This window comes from Salvelinus namaycush, chromosome 7, assembly GCF_016432855.1.
Source record: "Salvelinus namaycush isolate Seneca chromosome 7, SaNama_1.0, whole genome shotgun sequence".
Classification (NCBI taxonomy): Eukaryota; Metazoa; Chordata; class Actinopteri; order Salmoniformes; family Salmonidae; genus Salvelinus; species Salvelinus namaycush.
In genome coordinates, this window is record NC_052313.1 from 26604863 (window position 1) to 26630052 (window position 25190).

At 44.8% G+C, this 25190-nt stretch overlaps 1 protein-coding gene across 3 annotated transcripts in view; it reads left to right on the plus strand.

The window, feature by feature from the left end:
- Window positions 1–25190, plus strand: part of LOC120051157 (voltage-dependent L-type calcium channel subunit beta-2-like) — a 107796-nt gene that overhangs the window by 37353 nt on the left and 45253 nt on the right. Inside the window, exon 1 of one of the 3 annotated variants that reach the window (XM_038997868.1) lies at window positions 5123–5452. The exons of the other annotated variants lie outside the window; for them this stretch is intronic. Within the exon in view, the coding sequence (XP_038853796.1) occupies window positions 5420–5452 (33 nt within the window). The 5' untranslated portion in view covers window positions 5123–5419. Of the gene's footprint in view, window positions 1–5122; window positions 5453–25190 lie in introns of those variants that run through there. 3 annotated transcript variants of the gene reach the window in all.

Genomic DNA, 25190 nt, shown 5'->3' on the forward strand with positions numbered 1-25190 from the left:
CAATCTGCTCAAGAAAAAAAACGGCCCGTGGCTGAATCTAGTTGATGATCCCTGCCCTATACCCTATTGCCCTGGTAAAAAGTAGTCCACTATATAGGGAATAGGGTGCCATTTGGGACGCGGCCTCAGTATTGATGCTGATGTAACCGGGACAAGTCTTCATTTTACATATGCTTTAGGGATGATGGCAACGTTATGCCAGTTTGTTCATGAGAGGTCACATTTTGTAGATATGGCAGAACAAGAGGACAATTGATCTGTTCAAACCTTGGCTCAACCCACCCCAAATACTGATATCTGTCGCACGCACGCACGCACTCACACACACACACACATAGTTAGATGATCACAGAGAACACACTCACATCCTCCTCATTAAAACCCAAGAATTAGCTAATAAACCCTCAGTACACTGGAAATCAATGAACAGCATCTTCTACACCTTCTGTGCTTCTACACCTGCATTGCTTGCTTTTTGGGGTTTTAGGCTGGGTTTCTGTACAGCACTTTGAGATATCAGCTGATGTAAGAAGGGCTTTATAAATACATTTGATTTGATTTGATCTTATAATGAGGATAGAAAATGTACAGAAGTTTTTCTCCGTCACATGAAAGGCACTCTAAAATTGATAAATCAACATATCCCCAAGCAACTGGGAGAGTGTGAGCAATCAGCTTTGTACAACAGCAAACCAATCAGTTGGTAAAGTGGGGCCGACACGAGGAGCAACTTCGAGACGCAAAAGAAAGTAATGAACAGTTGAAGGCTTTCCAGGAAAACATAGCTAAAATGCTCTCAATGCACACCAAAACAAACTAACTGCTACAATCTGTTACTATTACAAAAGTAGATTCCCTCGAAAAGAAAGCCGAGGCTATCGTGTAAGACACACAAACAGGGCATGCGCATGAACAAACAAATAACCAAATCAGCCTTTTGAAAACAAAGTTGCAAAGTTTAGAAGATGAATTGAGAATATTGTCCTTAACGGAAGATGAGGAAAAAGGAGACCTTTCCAACTATGCGATATCAGAGGAACTTGACATGGATATATCACCAGAAGATCTGTAACGATGCCATAGGATCAGCTTGAAACAGAATAATGCTAAATACCCAAGCGTGGTAATCTTCAGACTGTGGAACTATCAGACCAAAATAAACATTCTGAGAGCACAGGGGGAAAGGAGATCAAAATCCAGGGCCGGATTTCTCTCCAAATAATTGTTCTTCATGTAACCCATTGGCATTAGCCAATGCCAATGGGTTACATGGACGCTGAAAAGACAATTCAAAGGGGGAAATATACCATGTATGTCAACTGTACTATTGATGTGCGTTTGTGTGGATGTGTATATGAATGGGAGTTTGAGGGAAGAGTGAGGGATGGTGAATATGAATATGTGGAAGAGGGTGGAAGAGAATGGGTGTTTGGATGCATAGGGTATACAGTATTTTTTTTAAAATAGTTTTTTTCCATTTATTTAACGAGGTAAGTCAGTTAAGAACATATTTTTATTTTACTATGACAGCCTACCCCGGGCCAAACCCTCCCCTAACCCGGCTGATGCTGGGCCAATTGTGTGCCACCCTATGGGACTCCCGATCACGGCCAGTTATGATACAGCCCGGGATCGAACCAGGGTCTGTAGTGACGCCTCTAGCACTGAGATGCAGTTCTTTAGACCGCTGCGCCACTCGGGGGCCTTAATATAATTAATTTTCTACGCGCTCTCCTCCTCAACTTTTTCTTTCGCTTGTGGACTTCAGTGACCGTATTACCGCCACACCAGCGGTCACGAGTCATGAAGGCAGTCAAATTCCACGTGACCGTTTAGTCACAGTAAGTAGGCTTCTCCAAGCTCTGATGCTGCTGATGGTCATTAGTAGCCTACAAAACTTGCTAACTGCATGGTACTCAGGACTCTATTGTCCCTCTAATCACCCTGACATCAATGCAAATGTATTCAAAAATCTAATCAAACACTTCATGAGAGCCCCATGAGCTCATGTTGTGCAACATTTCCATAGGCTATGCAACTGTTCGAGAAAACAGAGTGATGGCCTTTACTAAAAAGAGGAGAATCCCATTAGCTTTCTATAGGCTAGGCCTACTATATTTATTTCTCAACTTTCCTAATTTTAAGCACATTGCTTATATTTACAACAAGAGTATAGCCTACCTGGCTGGCATTAAAATAAACCACGGGGAAAAGCGTCCTCCATTCGCTATTTAAAAGTATAGATAACATTTATTTTCCCCCGCTGACCCTGTTTCGATACAGGTGCATGACATATATTATTTAGTATATGTAAAGACAAGATTAAATCAAAAATAGTCTGCTATGTGACAATATTAGCCTGTCACTTGTGAATTATATATTATAACTTGAGAATGATGCCCAGCATAAGAAACAATGCCTTTTTTGAATCATAGTCGCACACCTCATTTAGCCCAGCCCATAGGCCTATATGTTTTAATAAGGTTTGTATCACAACTAAAGTGGCCAAATAACTTCTTAAAATTAAGCATATTAATTCGCTTTACAAGGGGTGTAGAGCCTAACTGGCAGCTTTGTTCAGTTGTATTCTTCATACTATTAAATAATGCCACGGAATTCTAAGCGAATCTTGTTTGCTAAATGAACTAGTGTAGCCCACAGCCATTCGGCATAGCCAGATCAGGACCTAACATAAGGACAACTCAGAGTATGCTATTCTGTCCTTTTGAAATAGACTACATTTTCTTCATATCATGCTTCTTTAGAACTGTCTAAAATAAGAAATGTATTTATTGTGAAGGTGTAGGCTATATTACATGGATTTATTATACTTTTTATTATGTAAATGTTCCAAAGATCTGTATCAGTGGCTTGTAGGCTATGTGTGGAAGCCAGGAGATGTGTTTATGTAAATGAACGTTCAATTACCGTGAGACTGACAGTTATTTGCTTGATAATCACCAGCTGTCTAAATTTCGTGACCGCCACAGCCCTATCTGTGACCAGGGGAAAAAACCTTTCCATGCCAAACCTTCATATCATGACCACTAACCGCTACACACAGCCTTCATTGTTGTCACGTCATACTCAACATACTGTATATACTAGAACTAACGCGTTAGTCAACCCACTATAATCATGCAGTACAGTGTACAGTCAGCAGCAAGCAGTTTAGCAGTTACACCAGTGGGCCCCGGTGGCAATGCATTTATAAAACCAAAAGCTTACCTTGAATTGGAAGAGTTCCAGTGTTGGATAGCCATAGCCAGCTAGCTAACATAGCATCCCTCGCTGTTTAAGCCGGGTGTTTGAGTCGGCTAAACTAGATAGCTGCATTCGATGCTAGCTAAGTAAGTGAAAGTGAAAATAAATATATTACGAAATATAGCTAGCTCTCTCTTGCTTTTCCTTAATTTTGTAAAAAATGTATTTGTTCAAAACTGTTCAACTATTGTCTTTCTCTCTCTGATTCAACTACTCACCACATGTTATGCACTGCAGTGCTAGCTAGCTGTAGCTTATGCTTTCAGTACTAGATTCATTCTCTGACCCTTTGATTGGGTGAACAACGTGTCAGTTTATACTGCAAGAGCTTTGATAGGTTGGAGGATGTCCTCCGGAAGTTACCATAATTACTGTGCAAGTCTATGGAATGGGGTGAGAACCATGAGCCTACTAGGTTTTGTATTTGTTTTGTTATACCAGATATATAACCTGGTTACCAGGCGTGTTCTGTAGAGTAGGGGCTTAGCTGGTGGTCGTGGATCACTGTCCTGACGAGGCAATAGTCTCTAACACTGCCCAGCACACGCTCTGGATTATAATCTTTGGAAAGGGGTTAAAGCAGAGCAAACAGTCACATAATCTAGTAGGATTTACCCGCCAAACACGTGGTTCTCTCAATGTCTCTCTCTCTCTGGGGTGTATTCACTAGGAACCAAACAGAACCAAAGATGGAGGGACCAACCTGAATTTGTCCATTAGAAACTCATTTTCGTTGCAAAACGTTTTGCAACTGTTTGGTATCGTTTGGACTAATGATTACACCACTGGGCAATGCCAGGTGGCTGAGGAGGAGTGGTGTATCATGGGATTTGCTATAGGCCTGCTTATCCCACTTCTGACACCATGATGCGTTAAAGTAATATGGATGAGAGAGTGAGACATGAGTCAAGTGAACAATGAGAAAATATATTGGCAACAATACTTGAACTTGACCAATACAGAATTGACACCTACGTTTGCTTATGGTTTAAAGGAGAAAGTCTTTGCTCTAGATCCTACTCCCTGAGGTCTTCTGTGACCCTGTAGTGTAGTCTAACTCATATGGACTCTATTTGTGACGGTTGCTCCAGCCTTTTGCCCCGCTTCACACGCAGTGACACAGCGGGGGTTGGTGTTCTCACGCTTTAACACATAATTTCACGTTTGACCCCGTTTCTGCTACATGAGCGCTGAGATGATATTATCACAATTTCAAAGACACAGAAGCACACATTGCACCGAACGCACTCAGGGGGCCTCTGATGTGTAATTATGAAAAGATGGTCTCCCAAAAGCATCTTGAGGCTAAATTCACCGTTAGAACTATAAGATGCTTTTGGGAAACCGGGCCATGGTCGTTTGAAGTTAGATGACTTCTATCACAGTAACCACTACAGTCACCCAGCGGACCCCAATAAACTGAATGAAGAATGTTCAAAGTACGTGTATCCGTTTTTGTGGCCTATTGGGCATTGATCAAGCCTCTGTACGTAATCTGCGTATGGCATATTTTCAACATAGTAAAGATAATTATTTCCTGAACTTTGGTTTTAAGAACATGTGTTGGGCTTCTATGTACAGTAAGTTTGAGTCTTTACCCTTCCTCTCCTCAAAGTGTAACCTCTTCAAGGCATAGCCGAACACATGTAAACTCTCAGGATCACACACTCACACAGAAATTAAAAGCTGCTGCAGCTGCTTTTGGTGGATTCTGGAATTTTCAGGCCTGCCCTGTTGGCCAGAGTTCTTACTTCCTAACTGGCTATGTGTGTTTGTTCAGGCTATGTATGTGTGTGTGGGAGGGGTTTGGGGGGGGGGTCTTGTTTTTGGGGGCTGGAGAACGGTCGCAGCTCACTGAAGGAGTGTTTTCCCAGCGTGGGAAAGAAGAGGCTCGTCTCTCTTTCAGCCGGTATAGGACAGGACTGGGCCATACAAGGGCTGAAACTCCCAATGCCAAACTCCAAACTTCAAACTTTTTGTGGGTTACTTTACTGTAGTCTATGTAGTTTCAGTGTGTTTTACTGAAAGGAGCCAAGGAGTGCTGTAGTAGTAGGAGTTCTCTGTGCTGGGACTGGGAGGAGATGGGCAGTAGCTGAGGAATATTTCTCCCGGACCGGGCAGAGCAGGGGCAACAGCAGAGCCGGGTAGGGCAGATATGTATCTCTCGGGCAGTGAGGAGTCTGACGTGGTGAGTAAACATACTTAGCCTACACATTCTGAGGCTATCTATCTGTATGCTGCACAGATTCAGCAGTTGTTATCTCATTCTCTCTTGTTCTTTCTCACTCTCCGCTCTGAACAATGGAGAAGAGTTCTGGAATCTTGAAGAATTTTGTTTTTACACCAAATTCCAAAGGGCATAATCTTGGGCTTCCTATTTTGTCTCCTTAGAACTTTTCCTGGAAGTCAGTGTGTTGCTCGAGAGTGTCGCGGCTCTGGCTCTTATGTAGCCTGCCTACAGGGGTAATTTTAGGGGTAGCGGATTATTTGGGCATCTTGTCTGAATTTGCGACTCGAGGTTACTAGCCTGAAGTGGAAAGCTGCGACAGTTGTTAACGGCTCATGTGACGTTAGGAAAATAAACACCTGGGACATGAGAAATGCCTGGTCCTCTGGTTACAGAGACTGTTTAGTTAGGGAACACATAGCATTTACAAGGCCCACTTTCTTTAGCCATGGCTATTAAGAACTCGTTTTTTTCTCTGCCTTTGCTTATCTGCCTCTGTCCGACTGTAAAGATCTTTGTATCATATTACTTCTGACTCAAGGCTATTTATTTGATGGAGGCTATGAAAGCAACATAATTTGATTTAAAACATGAACTGACCATTTCAAGGTTTACTACATAGTTTTCTGTGCATTTTTTTTTACACTCTAGTTCATTTAGCTACCTCTTTCTTTGAACCCCTTAAAGGGATACTTCGGGATTTGCTGATTTTGGGTAATATTCTACTTACCCAGAGTCAGACAAACTCGTGGATACCAGTTTTATGTCTCTGCATGCAGTTTGAAGGAAGTTGAAGGTAGCATATCGTTAGCTTAGCGCAATTGCTGAAAGTCAATGGGCAGGTACTAGCCAGCTCCTGTCAAAAGCAGGGAAGTAGACCTTTTAACTACTCTAAAGCTGAGTGACTAGCACTTTGTACTCTAAGTATTCTTTACAAGTATTATAGTTGTTTTTAAAGCATTCCTTTTTTCTTTTTTCCCCCACCAAACTATGCATTTCAGTCAACCGCTGTGACATTGGGCACATTGGATGCAAGAATAGGTTGTACGGTACTGTAAACACAGTAGGCCAGCTGAGACAGCAGGACAGCGGCAGTTTTGAACGAGTTCGCTAGATATCAAGTAAGCAAACTGTGGGAAGAGTACAACAACAGGCTGTCATTGCAAAAATTAAAATCACTGTAGTTATCGTAAAACTACTACTACAATCACAGTGCAGTTGTCACAAAACTACCACTAACCGGTCCCGAACATCATCATAAAGGAAAAAATGTGAATTAAACAAATACCTAATGCAACAATGCTGTAAAGTTAGGAGGAGATATGCACCTTTAAATGTATTTGTCACAGATATAAAGTGCTCCGCACGTCATCCTTTGTCAATAGTAAAAAAAAAAAAAAAAGACAGGAAAGCGACAGCAGCAAAATCCTGTATGGCAATACTTTAAGATGTTAAATGAGAAGGTTGTGAAATGCTAACTTTGCGAGGTGTAATTGAGCTACAGTGGCAGTACAGGTGCAATGCTGAAAGGGAGGCACTGTGAGACCCAACCCGTTGCTGGCAGCAGTTGCCCTAATGGAATATCTATAACCAGACTACAAGATGTCGAAAAACCTTGATGGCCCGAAGGAAGAAATTGTTCAATGATTGATCTGTAAGTAGTCCTACAAAGCGCAAGCTCTCAAATACCAGACGTGGTGCAACAGATTGTTCTATGAATGCGCTGCATACATCACTGCAACTACACATGGCACTGATGAGAAGTGGGACATGAAGTCCCATGTACTACAGAGAACTGAGAACATTAAAGAGAGGCACACATCAGAAAACCTAAAACTGCAAATCAGTTAAGAACAAATTCTTATTTACAATGACGGCCCACCCCGGCAACACTGGGCCAATTGAACCAGAGACTACAGTGATACCTCTTGCACTGAGATGCAGTGCCTTAGACCGCTGCACCACTCAGGAGCCATTAACGAGGTGAGCGCGTCTGGTGGGGTTTCTACTAGATAAAATGTGTGGAAATGTAGGGTTAGGCATAAGGTTAGCAGTGTGGTTTATAACCACATTTTAAGAAAATGAATTGTAGAAATAGGCAGGGTAAATGACTTTGTAGGCTGTGGTAACTAGTGACGACCATCTGGTAGGTAGCCAAGTCTGCGGTAGATTGAACTGCATTGCCCCTTAGAGGTCATATGCAGGACCATATCTGAAATGTGAATTCACGTCATTTTCATTAAATGGCAGTTTAAACGTTAAGAACATTTGTCACATCCCTAATGTGTGTGTGTGTGTGTGTGTGTGTGTGTGTGTGTGTGTGTGTGTGTGTGTGTGTGTGTGTGTGTGTGTGTGTGTGTGTGTGTGTGTGTGTGTGTGTGTGTGTGTGTGTGTGTGTGTGTGAACGAGAGCATCCTAAATGGCACCCTATTCCCTATTTGGTGCACTACTTTTTACCAGAGCCCTATGGGCTCACTATAAAGGTACTGGAGTGCCATTTGGGGTGCAGACATTATTTTCTTCACACCTAATTAACTCTGTCCATGTGAAAGGTTGGCCTTAAAGTGGAACTGACAGCGTTTTAACTACTTTGCCGATATGAAACAAACGCACAATCAGAATATCAGTCAAAGTAGGTTCTATTTGACTCAAAATTACATGAAACTCGACCAAAACAATGGAAACACGTGGTGGGAAAGATCCTGAATCTCCTCATTGCCCCCCAGCAAAATTATCCTATATTTAGGCTGTTGTTCATATATGTATTTCACACCATGTTGAGGTGAAAATCTGTGTATAAAGCGTGTATGGATGTCAACCTCAATACATGTTCATGTCATCGTCACCAATCAACTTTGACTACCACCACTGATTTCTGTATGGTAGCTATGCTATCAGCTTATACGAATGGGAGTCATCATTTAGCAGTTACTTCTTCTAAACCTGAAAATGGACAACTTCTAGATGTTTTGCATTGAAACTGGCAAATATATCTAAAAAGGGGCTTTATGCCGCATTCAAAACAACTGGGAACTAGGAACTCTGAAATCTCCGACTTCCGAATTCAATGTGTTCAAGAATACTGGGAACTCGGTAAAAACTAGCGCCGACTGGGATTTTTTGGGTAACGGTCATCCTACTCGGAATTCCAAGTCAGAAACTCGGGCATCTTTCTTGAGGTCCGGCTTTCCAACCTGAAGATCACTGATGTCATAAAACATTTTTTAGTCCCTGGTTGTCTTGAAAGCACCTCAAGTAATCACATTGTGGGCCTGTTACAATGCATCAATCATGACATATTTTATGAATGTCCACTTTGTTAGATCAGATTTGTTGAACGTGCGCCAATCCGACGTTCTTCTATCTCCTCCTACTGTTTTCCATGTATTGAACTGGATGCAGTTCAATACATGATTCATATAATTCACCAATACAATTCTTGGTTGTCCAACAAATATTGCTATCAGGATGTAAATCACAGCTGGCCAGGTACATTGTTTGCTACCTCCAGCCATTGGCATGCACTTTTTCAGTTTCAATTACACAATATTTTGGACAAAAACTGACAAATGTCAAAGGCTGGGAATGTCAGTACAATCAAACTAGCCAGGGCAATGATTACAAGTCAGTCATAACGTGGCTAATAGGTTAGCTTATATATTTATTTACCTATTTATTTTGCTAGCTTAAAAGCACAGAGCTTATGTTGGACGAGTGGGTGAGCGGTCGACTTTTTCACCCCATATCTTTTTACGGTGGCTACAGAAATGTAGGTCATGTGTCATTTGGTTAGCAAGCAAGAAATGTGAATCACTTCGCTAGCTAGCTATGCTGAACTTGAATGACTGTTATCCACAGTTAGCATATGGGGCTCCCGAGTGGCGCAGCGGTGTAAGGCACTGCATCTCAGTGGAGTCACTACAGACCCTGGTACGATTCCAGGCTTTGGCGAATGCTTTCCAAGGATCTAAAGTCACACTGTTGCTACTGCCTGTAAACACACAGTCCAGTGCAAAGTGAATGATGGCAGGCCCATGTGCCAAATGGCTTATTTGCATATAGGCCTACTGTAGCTCTGATAGTCTATGGCACACCGGTCTGTGTAGAGTCCAGTCCTGGATAAGACTGACACGTTTTGATTAGGTTTTATTTACTGCAGTGTTTATTAATTGTCCAAACGCACGGTTGCTTTCCCACTCTGTATTGCTATGGAATGTTCACAAATGCCTTACTCTACGTCATTCCCAAACATTCTATGAAAGTATGAAAATGTGAAAATGGCTATATTTAAGTGCTCGCTTGTCAGAAAATGTGAAGAAAGGTGTTATATTCTTGCTCTGAGTGTAAATGAACAGATTTGACAACGATTTCATGTTTCTAAAACACTGTCAGTTCCGCTTTAAAGGGCTTTACTGACACTGGATCATCGTTAGAAATCTACGGCATTTTTGAGCCACTTTGTGTTTGTGTCTTAGAGGTCTTCACGGATTCACCTGTACCCGAATACCCGAGACCCGATCTGGGACCCGAGCGGGTCCGGATCCAGAATTTGAAATAATGGCACAGGTCTTGGTTGGATCTGATCTGATTGTCACAGGTCTCTGGTATAACTTACTTGTCCGGAAGGACCCATATAGATCCGACTGTGACTACTGCAGTAGAGAGAGAGAGAAATGTTATCATTTATGCTGCTGCTCTTTGCTTTTCACGAGAGTGGCGCGTGTAGCTTGTTGTTGTTGTTGACCAATCATAAGTCATCAAAGCGGCAATGGGTTACAGTTATAGAGCCTCCTTGTGGGGCAGAAGTTAGAAGTTATCAAATCAATGGAAGATGGAATTAAAATGAAGGAATTAAAAGTTAAAGGAGAAGAACAGGCTACATCGACCAAGAGCCAACAGGTTGGCTGCTACTTTATATTCTGAATGGAGTTGTGTTGTTTGTAACTGTGTAGGATGAGAAAGCGCATGCATCCACCATTAGCCTAGCTAGCTAGCTAGCTTCTCCCGGGTTTAATGCAGTCAAAATAGGTACTTCGTAATCATATTGAATGATAAATAACATATCTATGGCAGCTATTAGTCTACTATAGCTCAAATTGTCTTGGTTGGTTGCGGTCTCTCGTCTCTCTCTCCCTCCCTCCCTGTTCCCATGTCACTCGCTCACACTCACAGTAGCCTAGACACACAGCACTGCCCCTGCTCTCTACCTCCTCTCCCTCACGCTTTGTCAGCTCTGGTTAATAAAGTAGCATAAAAATGTACTTTTCTGTTGCTTCCCTCACTTGGATCGGACCGGGTTTGGATCCGACCAGGTCTATACGGAACGGGTGTAGTTGTCCTCGGTCCGTTCGGAATGGGTCTCTATATTGTAAAAGTTATTTAGGCATATCGGGTCTGGATAGGAAAGCCCAGGTCCATTTCGGAACCTTTTGAATCCGTGAAGTCCTCTAGCATGTCCATCTGTCTGTCTCTGTGTGTGGATATCTCTGTGTCTGTATCAGTCTGTCCTCATGAGTCTGTGACTGTGTGTCTGTGACACTGTGTGTCTGTGACAGATGCTGTTGTCTATCTCCTTGCTCCCCAATTGACTAAATTGGTGTGTGAGAGAGAGCTGGAGAAAGACAGCCCAGCAAACCGGGAATGTTCCCAGGACATTAGCTAACATTCCCATTAAGTTCTAGTTAGGATTTTATCTAACATTAGGATGATAACATCCAAAAAACATTCAAATGTTTTTTTTGATAACAAAATGTGTTATTTGTGTTATTTGTTCTCCTAACATTTACCAAATTGTTCTGCACAACATCTGTAACAACCACCACAGAACATTCCACTAAGGTTCTTATGAGGTTTCCAGGTAATGTAATAACAAAATGTGTTCTGGGAACGTTTTTGCAAAATCTGGCAAATGTTTTATACAAACATTGTATAATCATCAGCACACTTTTGGGGCAACCTAATCAATGTTCTGGGAACATTCACAGAACCAATTTTGGTTTGCTGGGAGACTACCTGACCAGCTGTCTCCTCCCAATCGTCTGCTGTTTGCTGTTCCAGTCCTACTAGCCTGCAAATACCAATGACACACATACTGACACATGTATAGAAATACTTTTTATTTGTATTTATGCACATGGGTGGGACAGAAGAGAGGGATATTGCATAGAAAGTGAGTGGCAGAACAGGGGATAAAACCGTTGCGTCTGTGGGGAAGGTGCGGTCTGGGGATGCTAGCACTACCTCTAGACAAGCCCCCCCCCCAGCACATCTATACTCTGTTTACAAAGCTGGATTTAAAGTATCTGTATGATTTTATCATGGACAGGTCTTTGTAGTTCTTACTGTAACAGGAGGTGGATGTGCTCTGGAGTTTTGTATCAACGTATTGATCTGAGTGACAGCCACAGAGCCAATCTCTATGTGCTTGTGTACGTCCTTGTATGCGCCAGTCAGTTTGTGTGTGCGTGCGTCCGTCCTTGTGTGTGCGTGTGTGTAATCTGTCTGACTCAGCCGGTTGAGGACACATCTCTGTAAATGAAATGTAAAGTGACTGGTTCCTATTTTCTGACGCCTTAAGTGACAGAGAGCAGACTATAGTAGTTCTGATATGGACACGTATTACATTGCAGGGTTGTTACTAAACAGTACACACAACACAACTGACTGCGGAGGAGCAGAATGACCCTAGACAGCGGTACAGAGTGTAATTCACACGGAGTCCAGACTGCTAGGACACACACTCACAGTACTGGCAGTCGTGTTAATGGGTCTGGTGTTCTGGCATTGTCTGTTGCTGTAACGGTCGTCGTAATCCTCCTCCTCGGACGAGGAGGAGAGGCGAGAAGGATCAGACCAATACGCGGAGTGATTTGTGTCCATGATATTTTAATGACTCGAAACTGAACACGAAACAAAACTAACATAAAACAACCGACAAACAGTCCCGTGTGGCACGAATGCAGACACGCGATACAACCACCCACAAAACACACGTGAAACCCCGGCTGCCTTAGTATGATTCTCAATCAGGAACAAACGATCTACAGCTGCGTCTGATTGAGAATCATACCAGGCCGAACACAAAAACCCCAACATAGAAAAACACACATAGACCAACCCACCCAACTCACGCCCTGACCAACTAAATAAATACAAGAAAAAAGGAAAACAGGTCAGGAACGTGACATAACCCCCCCCCTTAAGGTGCGAACTCCGGGCGCACCCGCATAAACTCTAGGGGAGGGTCTGGGTGGGCGTCTGTCCACGGTGGCGGCTCTGGCGCTGGTCGTGGTCCCCAACCCACCATAGTCAAACCCCGCTTCCGTGGTCTCCTCCCAATGGCCACCCTCCATGTCAAACCCACTCTACCAAAAGGCAGCACCGGACTGAGGGGCAGCACCGGACTGAGGGACAGCACCGGACTGAGGGACAGCACCGGACTGAGGGACAGCACCGGACTGAGGGACAGCACCAGACTGAGGGACAGCACCGGACTGAGGGACAGCACCGGACTGAGGGGCGGATCCTGGCTGGCTGGCTCTGGCGGATCCTGGCTGGCTGGCTCTGGCGGATCCTGGCTGGCTGGCTCTGGCGGATCCTGGCTGGCTGGCTCTGGCGGATCCTGGCTGGCTGGCTCTGGCGGATCCTGGCTGGCTGGCTCTGGCGGATCTTGGCTGGCTGGCTCTGGCAGGTCCTGGCTGGACGGCTCTGGTAGGTCCTGGCTGGACGGCTCTGGCAGGTCCTGGCTGGACGGCTCTGGCAGGTCCTGGCTGGACGGCTCTGGCAGGTCCTGGCTGGACGGCTCTGGCAGGTCCTGGCTGGACGGCTCTGGCAGGTCCTGGCTGGACGGCTCTGAAAGCTCAGTACCGACGGACAGCGCTGGGCAGGCAGACAGTTCAGGCGCCGCTGGGCAGACGGCAGACTCTGGCCGGCTGAGACGCACTGTAGACCTGGTGCGTGGTATAGGCACTGGCTGCGCTGGAGAGGAGGAAGGCTCTGACAGCGCTGGACAGGTGGGAGCAGCTGGAGAGAGAACCCGGAGAGACAGCCTGGTGCGGGGGGCTGCCACCGGAGGACTGGTACATGGAGGTGGCACCGGGTATACCGGACCGTGAAGGAGGACACGTGCTCTTGAGCACCGAGCCTGCCCAACCTTACCAGGTTGAATGGTGCCCGTAGCCCTGCCAGTGCGGCGAGGTGGAATAGCCCGCACTGGGCTATGCTGGCGAACCGGGGACACCATTCGTAAGGCTGGTGCCATGTATGCCGGCCCGAGGAGACGCACTGGAGGCCAGATGCGTTGGGCCGGCTTCATGACATCCGGCTCGATGCCCAACTTAGCCCTACCAGTGCGGCGAGGTGGAATAGCCCGCACTGGGCTAAGCACGCGTACTGGGGACACCGTGCGCTTTACCGCATAACACGGTGTCTGACCAGTACGACGCCCTCTCACTCCACGGTAAGCACGGGGAGTTGGCTCAGGTATCCTACCCGGCTTTGCCACACTCCTCGTGTGCCCTCCCCCAAGAAATTTTTGGGTCTGACTCTCGGGCTCCCAACCGCGTCGCCGCGCTGCCTACTCATACCAGCGCCTCTCTGCCTTCGCTGCCTCCAGCTCCGCCTTGGGACGGCGATATTCCCCTGGCTGAGCCCAGGGTCCTTTGCCGTCCAGGATCTCCTCCCAAGTCCAGGAGTCCTGGGTTTTTTCCCACTGCTGTCGCTGCCCGTTTGCACTCCGCTTGATCCTAGATTGGTGGGTGGTTCTGTAACGGTCGTCGTAATCCTCCTCCTCGGACGAGGAGGAGAGGCGAGAAGGATCAGACCAATACGCGGAGTGATTTGTGTCCATGATATTTTAATGACTCGAAACTGAACACGAAACAAAACTAACATAAAACAACCGACAAACAGTCCCGTGTGGCACGAATGCAGACACGCGATACAACCACCCACAAAACACACGTGAAACCCCGGCTGCCTTAGTATGATTCTCAATCAGGAACAAACGATCTACAGCTGCGTCTGATTGAGAATCATACCAGGCCGAACACAAAAACCCCAACATAGAAAAACACACATAGACCAACCCACCCAACTCACGCCCTGACCAACTAAATAAATACAAGAAAAAAGGAAAACAGGTCAGGAACGTGACAGTTGCTGCAGTTATTAAGATGGACAGGGATGGACAGGGACCAGAAAACAGCTCATATTTCTTTTCTCGGGAATGTCAGTACAATCAAACTAGCCAGGGCAATGATTACAAGTCAGTCATAACGTGGCTAATAGGTTAACTTATATATTTATTTACCTATTTATTTTGCTAGCTTAAAAGCACAGAACCTATGTTGGACGAGTGCGTGAGCGGCCGACTTTTTCACCCCATATCTTTTTACGGTGGCTACAGAAATTTAGGTCATGTGTCATTTGGTTAGCAAGCAAGAAATGTGAATCACTTCGCTAGCTAGCTATGCTGAACTTGAATGACTGTTATCCACAGTTAGCATATGGGGCTCCCGAGTGGCGTAGCGGTGTAAGGCACTGCATCTCAGTGGAGTCACTACAGACCCTGGTACGATGCCAGGCTGAATCACAACTGGCTGTGATTGGGAGACCCATAGGGTGGCGCACAATTGGCCTAGTGTCGTCCTGGTTAGGGTTTGGCCAGGGTAGGTCGTCATTGGAAATAAGAATTTGTTCTTATCTGACTTGCCTAATTAAAAAAATAACAAAATAATAATATCTCTTAGTTGTCAATCAAATGTATTTGCCATCAATCAACTGGGCAGGCAGCAAGGGGATTAGGACAATCAGACATTGGCAGGCACGCAGCAATTTTGACAGCCAACTACAAGTTTTTTTTAAGTTTGAGAAGGTTTACCTACTGTTCCCTCGTTAGATTTTAGCTCACCTTGCTCTGGCTAATATTAGTTGTCGATATGTATAGACACCTGTTCACCCACGACTGCGTGGCCAAACACGACTCCAACAACATCATTAAATTTGCTGACGACACAACAGTGGGAGGCCTGATTACCGACAACGATGAGACAGCCTATAGGGAGGAGAGACCTCGGCAGTGTGGTGCCAGGACAACAACCTCTCCCTCAATGTGAGCAAGACAACGGAGCTGATCGTGGACTACAGGAAAAGGCGGTCCGAACAGGCCCCCATTAACATCGACAGGGCTGTAGTGGACCGGGTCGAGAGTTTCAAGTTCCTTGGTGTCCACATCCCCAACAAACTATCATGGTCCAAACACACCAAGACAGTCGTGAAGAGGGCACAGCAACACCTTTTCCCCATCAGGAGACTGAAAAGCTTTGGCATGGGTCCCTAGATCCTCAAAAAGTTCTACAGCTGCACCATCGAGAGCATCCTGACTGGTTGCATCACTGCCTGGTATGGCAACTGCTTGGCGCTACAGAGGGTAGTGTGTACAGCCCAGTACACCACTGGGGCCAAGCTTCCTGACATCCAGGACCTATATACTAGGCGTGTCAGAGGAAAGCCCCAAAAATTGTCAGACTCCAGTCACCCAAGTCATAGACTATTCTCTCTGCTACCGCACAGCAAGCGGTACCGCCAAGTCTAGGAACAAAAGGCTCCTTAACAGCTTCTACCCCCAAGCCATAAGACTGCTGAACAATTAATCAAATGACCACCCGGACTATTTACATTAACCCCCCATTTGTTTTTACACTGCTGCACTCGCTGTTTATTATCTATGCATACCTACATGTACAAATTACCTCGACTAACCTGTACGCCCACACATTGACTTGGTACCCCCTGTATATAGCTTCGTTATTGTTATTTTATTGTGTTACTTTTTATTATTATTTACTGTAGTTTATTTGGTAAATATTTTCTTAACTCTTTCTTGAACTGCATTGTTGGTTAAGGTAAGTAAGCATTTCACGGTAAGGTCTACACTTGTTGTGTTCGGCGCATGTGACAAATAAAGTTTGATTTGATAGCATACCTGTTCATGGTGGTTTGATCAATAGGACTGTGAAGTTCCCAATTGTAAAAGGAGTCTAGTGGTATTTCCAGTTGAAGTCGGAAGTTTTCTGGAATGTTCCAAGCTGTTTAAAGCCACAGTCAACTTAGTATATGTGAACTTCTGACCCACTGGAATTGTGATACAGTGAATTATAAGTAAAATAATCTGTCTGTAAACAATTGTTGGAAAAAGTACTTGTGTCATCACAAAGTAGATGTCCTAACCAACTTGCCAAAACTATAGTTTGTTAACAAGACATTTGTGAAGTGGTTGAAAAACGAGTTTTAATGACTCCAACCTAAGTGTATGTAAACTTCCGACTTCAACTGTACATATTTGTAGAAATCCATTCAGGTGTATTTTGTGGGTTTTGGCGAATGCTTTCCAAGGATCTAAAGTCACACTGTTGCTACTGCCTGTAAACACACAGTCCAGTTCAAAGTGAATGATGGCAGGCCCATGTGCCAAATGGCTTATTTGCATATAGGCCTACTGTAGCTCTGATAGTCTATGGCACACCGGTCTGTGTAGAGTCCAGTCCTGGATAAGACTGACACGTTTTGATTAGGTTTTATTTACTGCAGTGTCTATTAATTGTCCAAACGCAGGACTGCCTTCCCACTCTGTATTGCTATAGAATTTTCACAAATGCCTGAAAGTTTGAAAATGTGAAAATGGCTATATTTAAGTGCTCGCTTGTCAGAAAATGTGAAGAAAGGTGTTATATTCTTCCTCGGGGTGTAAATGAACAGATTTGACAACGATTTCATGTTTCTAAAACGCTGTCAGTTCCACTTTAAAGGGCTTTACTGACACTGGATCATCGTTAGAAATTTGCGGTCTCTCGTCTCTCTCTCCCTCCCTCCCTGTTCCCATGTCACTCGCTCACACTCACAGTAGCCTAGACACACAGCACTGCCCCTGCTCTCTACCTCCTCTCCCTCACGCTTTGTCAGCTCTGGTTAATAAAGTAGCAAAAAAATGTACTTTTCTGTTGCTTCCCTCACTTGGATCGGACCGGGTTTGGATCCGACCAGGTCTATACGGAACGGGTGTAGTTGTCCTCGGTCCGTTCGGAATGGGTCTCTATATTGTAAAAGTTATTTAGGCATATCGGGTCTGGATAGGAAAGCCCAGGTCCATTTCGGAACCTTTTGAATCCGTGAAGTCCTCTAGCATGTCCATCTGTCTGTCTCTGTGTGTGGATATCTCTGTGTCTGTATCAGTCTGTCCTCATGAGTCTGTGACTGTGTGTCTGTGACACTGTGTGTCTGTGACAGATGCTGTTGTCTATCTCCTTGCTCCCCAATTGACTAAATTGGTGTGTGAGAGAGAGCTGGAGAAAGACAGCCCAGCAAACCGGGAATGTTCCCAGGACATTAGCTAACATTCCCATTAAGTTCTAGTTAGGATTTTATCTAACATTAGGATGATAACATCCAAAAAACATTCAAATAATGTTTTTGATAACAAAATGTGTTATTTGTGTTATTTGTTCTCCTAACATTTACCAAATTGTTCTGCACAACATCTGTAACAACCACCACAGAACATTCCACTAAGGTTCTTATGAAGTTTCCAGGTAATGTAATAACAAAATGTGTTCTGGGAACGTTTTTGCAAAATCTGGCAAATGTTTTATACAAACATTGTATAATCATCAGCACACTTTTGGGGCAACCTAATCAATGTTCTGGGAACATTCACAGAACCAATTTTGGTTTGCTGGGAGACTACCTGACCAGCTGTCTCCTCCCAATCGTCTGCTGTTTGCTGTTCCAGTCCTACTAGCCTGCAAATACCAATGACACACATACTGACACATGTATAGAAATACTTTTTATTTGTATTTATGCACATGGGTGGGACAGAAGAGAGGGATATTGCATAGAAAGTGAGTGGCAGAACAGGGGATAAAACCGTTGCGTCTGTGGGGAAGGTGCGGTCTGGGGATGCTAGCACTACCTCTAGACAAGCCCCCCCCCAGCACATCTATACTCTGTTTACAAAGCTGGATTTAAAGTATCTGTATGATTTTATCATGGACAGGTCTTTGTAGTTCTTACTGTAACAGGAGGTGGATGTGCTCTGGAGTTTTGTATCAACGTATTGATCTGAGTGACAGCCACAGAGCCAATCTCTATGTGCTTGTGTACGTCCTTGTATGCGCCAGTCAGTTTGTGTGTGCGCGCGTCCGTCCTTGTGTGTGCGTGTGTGTAATCTGTCTGACTCAGCCGGTTGAGGACACATCTCTGTAAATGAAATGTAAAGTGACTGGTTCCTATTTCCTGACGCCTTAAGTGACAGAGAGCAGACTATAGTAGTTCTGATATGGACACGTATTACATTGCAGGGTTGTTACTAAACAGTACACACAACACAACTGACTGCGGAGGAGCAGAATGACCCTAGACAGCGGTACAGAGTGTAATTCACACGGAGTCCAGACTGCTAGGACACACACTCACAGTACTGGCAGTCGTGTTAATGGGTCTGGTGTTCTGGCATTGTCTGTTGCTGCAGTTATTAAGATGGACAGGGATGGACTGGGACCAGAAAACAGCTCATATTTTTTTTCTCGACGCCCCAATTATTATCCAAATAAAGATCATTCTGCACAAAAACCCAAGTGTAGCCACTGGGCTAAATATGGACCAGCCATCTGGCATTTGCCCAAACTACCCTATGGCCAATTTGTTTCTGAGGTTGGAGCTAAAAGTCTCACCAGACAGTCCTCTCATAACCAGCCTGGTGCTCATCAATCATCCACAGACACCGCCTGCCTCCTACACCCAGCTCCTGACACGATATTAACGATGCAATCACAATGAACGAGCGCAGCACACCCCCCATGGCACTCTTCATAACCATATTCCATGAATCAAACCACATTCCTTCATCAGCTCCCTGCCTATTAAGGTGGATTGATTATTGCCTCTATGCTGCCTCTAGTGTTGTGTTACTGCATGGTCCCTCCTCTCTCTTTTTTATGTAGTGCACTGCTTTTGACTGGAGTCCTATGTGCTACATAGGGACTAGGGTGCCATTTGAGACACAGCCCTGCTCCCTAGGACAGTGTGGTTTGATTGACAGCCGGAGTGTCCATCACCTCAATGGGATGATGCACTTATCTAACGCACAGAGGAAGACACTTGGCATGTGGAATGCTGGGTAAACACTTTCCCTTGTTCGTCCCGGTTCCCCCTCGAGTGTCACCTTGACGTCCACGCAGCCAATCCTGCTCCCCGCTCGGCTCCCCACGCCAGAGAAGCCATTACTTCAGTACCCGACCTGCGCACTCATACTCGGACACAGATATGGAAACACGTGCGCATGTAGGAATGCACGCACACTCATTCATTCATTCATTCTAGCAATCTCTATCTTACACACTCCCCTTTTCTTTTTTTCTCCTCTTTATCTCTCATTTTCTCTCCCTCTCTTTCTCTTTCTCTCTCTCTCTCACACACACACACACACTTCCTCTCTGTTTCCATTCTTCATTCATCAGTTGGAGTGGGAAGCAGTGACAGTAGTCAAACACGTGCTCTAACAGAACATCTCTTGTCATGTCTCGCTTTGTGTGCTATTGTCTTTACGCAGTGGAAGCAGACAGTAGTCATAGTGTAATCTATGGGACGATGATTTAATAGACTTTCTGTTGTGTGAAGGATGTGACATTGACAGGCAGGTGGCTATAAAGCAGCAGCCTCTTGTTCCAGCTTAGAATGAACACAGCAACTGTCACAAACCAACCACAGGCTCACTGTGGTGTGCTTCCCAAATGGCATCCTATTCCCTGTATAGTGCACTACTTTTGGTATCTGGTCAAGAGTAGTACACTGTACAGAGTGTTCCTGAATGTCCACACTTGGGTTGTTCCACCAATTTGTTGCCTTTTGAGAAGTGTAACTTGGTCAAAAAAACATTAGATTGCACCAAATTTAAACATTCTGTCATAAAGAGAACATGTACAACTTCACAAAAAACAAGTTTTCCGTCTCAAGAGGTTAAAGTGGTAATATGTAACTTTTTGGGCGACCATACCAAATTCACATAGAAATATGAGTTATAGATCTATCATTCTACTTGCTTCTACTTGAAGCAAGTCTAAGAAGTGATAGATCTGTTCTATGTGCACTATTTCTATGCTTCCCGTTCTTAAGTTTTGTTTTTGCGTCTTTTACTTTCGGTTTTGTACACCAGCTTCAAACAGATGAAACAACATTTTGGGTTATGTAAAATATATTTCACAGCGGTGTAGATGGTACAATGGTTCTCTACTATCTTATTTTGTCACATAAACTGAAATTAGGCGAACTATTAGAGTGTTATCAACCAGGAAATGGTGAAGCGATTTTTGCATAGTGCAACTTTAAATAAATAAAAAAAATACTATAAAGTGCCAAATAAAGTAACAGGGTTGACCATAACAAGGTTGATGACTTAATCTTAAATCAGCCATAAAGCCCCTTGTGATAGGGGGAATGTAAGCATGTTATGTGCAACAGATGGGGCAATTGAATGCAAGCTTAAAAAAATATGAAATTGTTGAAACGTTTCAGTTTTTTACCACAGAACACCAGGAACATTTCCAATAATAGTAGAACCAGCTCACCTGCTTTTACTATTAAATGTTCGGTGTTTCTTTTGAAAATAATATTTCGAAAGGAATAGTTTCACCATATTAAAATGAGAATTCAGTTCACGTAACAGGGTTGACCTTAAAACGAGAGACAAGTGGAATTGAATCACATGAAATAAATAATGATCTTCAGAAATGTCTTTGTCAAAGCATAAAAGCATACAATGATGGTTAAAACTTGGAGAAATGTTGGGATAACTAAGTGGGTTAAAGTCTTCCTATAAGTCACAGAGGGTGCACGGAGTGTAAAAAATGCTGAATTCTGGCACTTTTGCAAGTCTTTATTCATATTGAAAGTCTGATTGAATTTTCCATGTGGTCTATATTAAAGGGTACTTCATTTGGTTTAACAGGCTTTTAAAATTGATATTGGGGCACAATTTCTACTTAAAGTATCAAAGGGATGTAAAAGGCACTAATTTAGTCTGTTGCTAGAGATTAGAAAACCGCAATCTAAGAAATCTGATTGCTGCTTCTAAGAATAGGATTTACTGTAACCATAGTTAGAATTATATTATATTGCCTGCATCTAATTCAACCTTTGCAAACTCTGTTATTTCCAGGAAGGTTACAAAATTGCTCCAATAAAATCAGTGCATTGTTAGATTCCCACAGTGACACATTATTCATAACATATTCATGAGCAGAAAATGTCACTTCTGCTCTTCTCTTTCTGAGGAATACCGGGAAGGCTAGATAGTCACTGACTATCCCGCTAGAGAGAAGAGGAGAAGGCAGAGGGCAGGGCTGCGATGGGAGGGTGATATAATGTGGAGAGAGAGGGAAAGTGGGAGAGAGAGAGAGAGAGAGAGTTAGCAGAGGGTCTGGGAAGGGGGACGCAGAAGATAGGGGCTGGTGTGGGGAGGGGTGAACAAGGAGTGATGCACCATGAACAATACTGAGTCTCCGGTAGACTAGAGAGCATTTCAGCTTGTTATGTCATCATTAATTCATTCATCAAACACCTGCATGACCACAACCTTCCATCTCAACAATTTTTACGCTGCAAATACACCTTATAGAATAACCCCTATTGTCCAGGTAATCGTTACCAATGCTTATAACATATATATTTTTAAAACAATAGGCGATTTCCCCAGTGATGTGTGTACGCCCTCTACTGAAGGGAATGCTGACATTGACCTGGGACATTGCCCTGTGACAGCCCTGTATAGCCACCCGGCCGTTCGATGATTGTAATTAGCCTTAGTGATTTGTGGCGTTCTAATGCGTTGACCGCCTATGGGACCGCGGCATGTAGCGACTGTTTGTGGTTTCGCAGGCAGAGCAGCCCAGAGGGATCAATAAATCCGTTACAGCAGACCACAGGAGCACTGCCGTCCCACACACACCACACGCATGCACACACACACACATGCACGCGTGCGAACAAAAACAAACTCTCCACACCCACCCCGTCTCTCCCATCCCTCTCGCCCTCTCTCTCCAAAGGGTGACCATGGTGAGCTCATCCCTGTCTGCCTCTTTTCTTTGTTCTCTATATTCTGTTCATCTCAGTGTGGGAGTGGGACCTCGGGTCAGCCGTGTCATGCAGCCAGAGGCTCAGTCCATGTCAACCTCTCTCACTGCCCACTGTGCCCAGTGTTCACAGACATACATAAGTCTGGACAGAGGGCCCCATGCTCTGGGCAGTGGGCACCCAGCTCCACATGGGAAACATCTGTGCCACGCTCTGGAGGGTAGCGACAACTCCCGTCACTCTAGCCCCCCCCCCCCCATCAGACAATGTTCAAGCCACGTGTGACACATGATACCCTGGTTTTAAGGTTCCTTCACCCAATAGGCACCAGCGATACCATCGGTAGAGGCTTTCACAGCACTACTGCCTGCTAGTATTTTCATGGGACCTACAGTATCTCACTTGAGGTGCAGTATAGTTAGGTAACTGGATACCACATTCTTTATATGTTTTCCTCCACTGTTTACTAGTAATAATAAGGCCATCTGAAGCAGCCTCTTGTTCTTGACATCGGCAATGCTCATTGTCAAGCCAGACATTGGCATGACAATGACTGACAAGGAGTTGGCATGTTGGCACAAACAGGCTGTCACTCAGACTACATTTGAAGGAGGTATTCCATAGAGCCGGCCTGTTTGTAACGGACATTGTCAGAGTACATCATACTTGCATAGTCATTCCAATCCGTCTCTGTCCAAAATCTGACTGTGACAATTGCCTCCCATGTTAGAGTAATTGGTCTTAACGAGCTAAAATTATATTATTCTCCCGCAGCCTTTGTTTTCATGTAGGACGCAGCTAAATCAGTGTGTCATCTTCAACACAGCTTCGTCCCCAATGGCACCCTATTCAGTGCACTACGGGCCCCGGTTGAAAGTAGTGCACTTAATAAGGAACAGGGTGCTATTTGAGACGGAGCCTAGAGCTGGTTGAGACGACCTCTGTGCGGGTAGAACTATGGGATTGATTGGTTATGAAATGCAGGGCTGATTAGCGTGTCATATCTTTTGATGTACAGTTAGCGGTTAGCGTCTCCTAGGGGAATGACTGCTAGCCATTAGCTAAACCATCTAAAAAAAAAATCAATTTAGCAGACGCTCTTATCCAGAGCAACTTACAGTAGCAATTACTGTAGCAATCGACAGATTTTTCACCTAGTTAGCTCGGGATTCGAACCAGGAACGTTTTGATTAATAGCCCAATGCTCTTAACCGGTAGGCAACCTGCCACCCAGTGCTGACCTGAGTTGTGGGGACCACTGACCTCCTCCTGACCTGTGCCGGCCTCACCAAAGGTCACGCAGGGTAACCCAGCTCTGAAATGGAGGAACAGACATGTTAGTTCTGGATCAGCTTTCACTGCCCCAGACCCTGCCTCAACCAGTAACCATTAGCAGTCTCATGCCATACTAGAAAAAGGACATGTCCTGCAGAAGAATGTGTGCTCGCTTGTCTTGAAGTATTTATGGTAGTGAAAGTTGTGTGGGGGGGGTATTCATATATAGTGAATCACCGGGGATCCTCTGCGCTTGGCTTTAGCTACAGTAACTCTGAAAGCTAAGAATCACTATCACTAAGATCAGAGTGTTGTACTGTGCAGCTTGGAACATCTATTTTAGGTCTCTCTCTCTCTCTCTCTCTCTCTCTCTGTTTCCACCTCTTTCCCCTGGTGGCACAGGAGAGGCTCTTGACATGGAAGTGTGTGCATATGTATGTGCTTTGTGACGCAAGTGAGTGCGTAGAGTAGGGACGCACCGGGCATCCTCGTCACCTCCCTGGAGGGGGAGAGGCACGGCGCTGAACTCTGGACTGACGATCATCACAGGACCAGAGTGGGTGTGGGTGCTTGCGTGCAGGTTTGTGTGTGTGTGTACTAATATCTGTGCAACATTTACATGTTTACATGTATGCCTATAGATCCATGCATAGTTTTACAAACATGGCACACACACACACACACACACACACACACACACACACACACACACACACACACACACACACACACGCACACACACACGCACACACACACACGCACACACACACAAACAAACCCTCTGTACTGGGCAGCATTAATCACAGTGGAGACAGCGGAACAGATGGAGCGACTGTGAGGAGGAACAGGAGAAAACGAAAGAACAAGCAAAGAGAAGGGGTGGGGGAGTGATACGAAAGGGAGGCAGAGAGAGAGAGGGGGTGTGAGTTAGACAGAACCACAGAGGTAGAAACAGAGCTCAAGAAATCCTGTGAGAGAGAGAGAGAAAAAGCGCGGGATATATACATTGACAGGCTGAAGAGAGCTGAGATTGCATGCAGCAGGCACCACCTGAGTAGCAGCAGCAGCAGCAACATTAGCATTCTCACACTGATCATCCAGGCAGGCATTCTCTTATCTGTCCTCGAGGAAGGAGCATGGCAGCCCAGCCTGTGTAGGACAGATGACAGGGCTGGGGCTGGAGCTGCCGGAGCTGGGGCTGGGGGGGAGTGAGGCATGAGAAGCAGGGGAAGAGGAGCAGCATCCGGCCGCCCAGCTCACACTGGCAGGCAGCCTCAGCGCCTGCAGCCTGAGC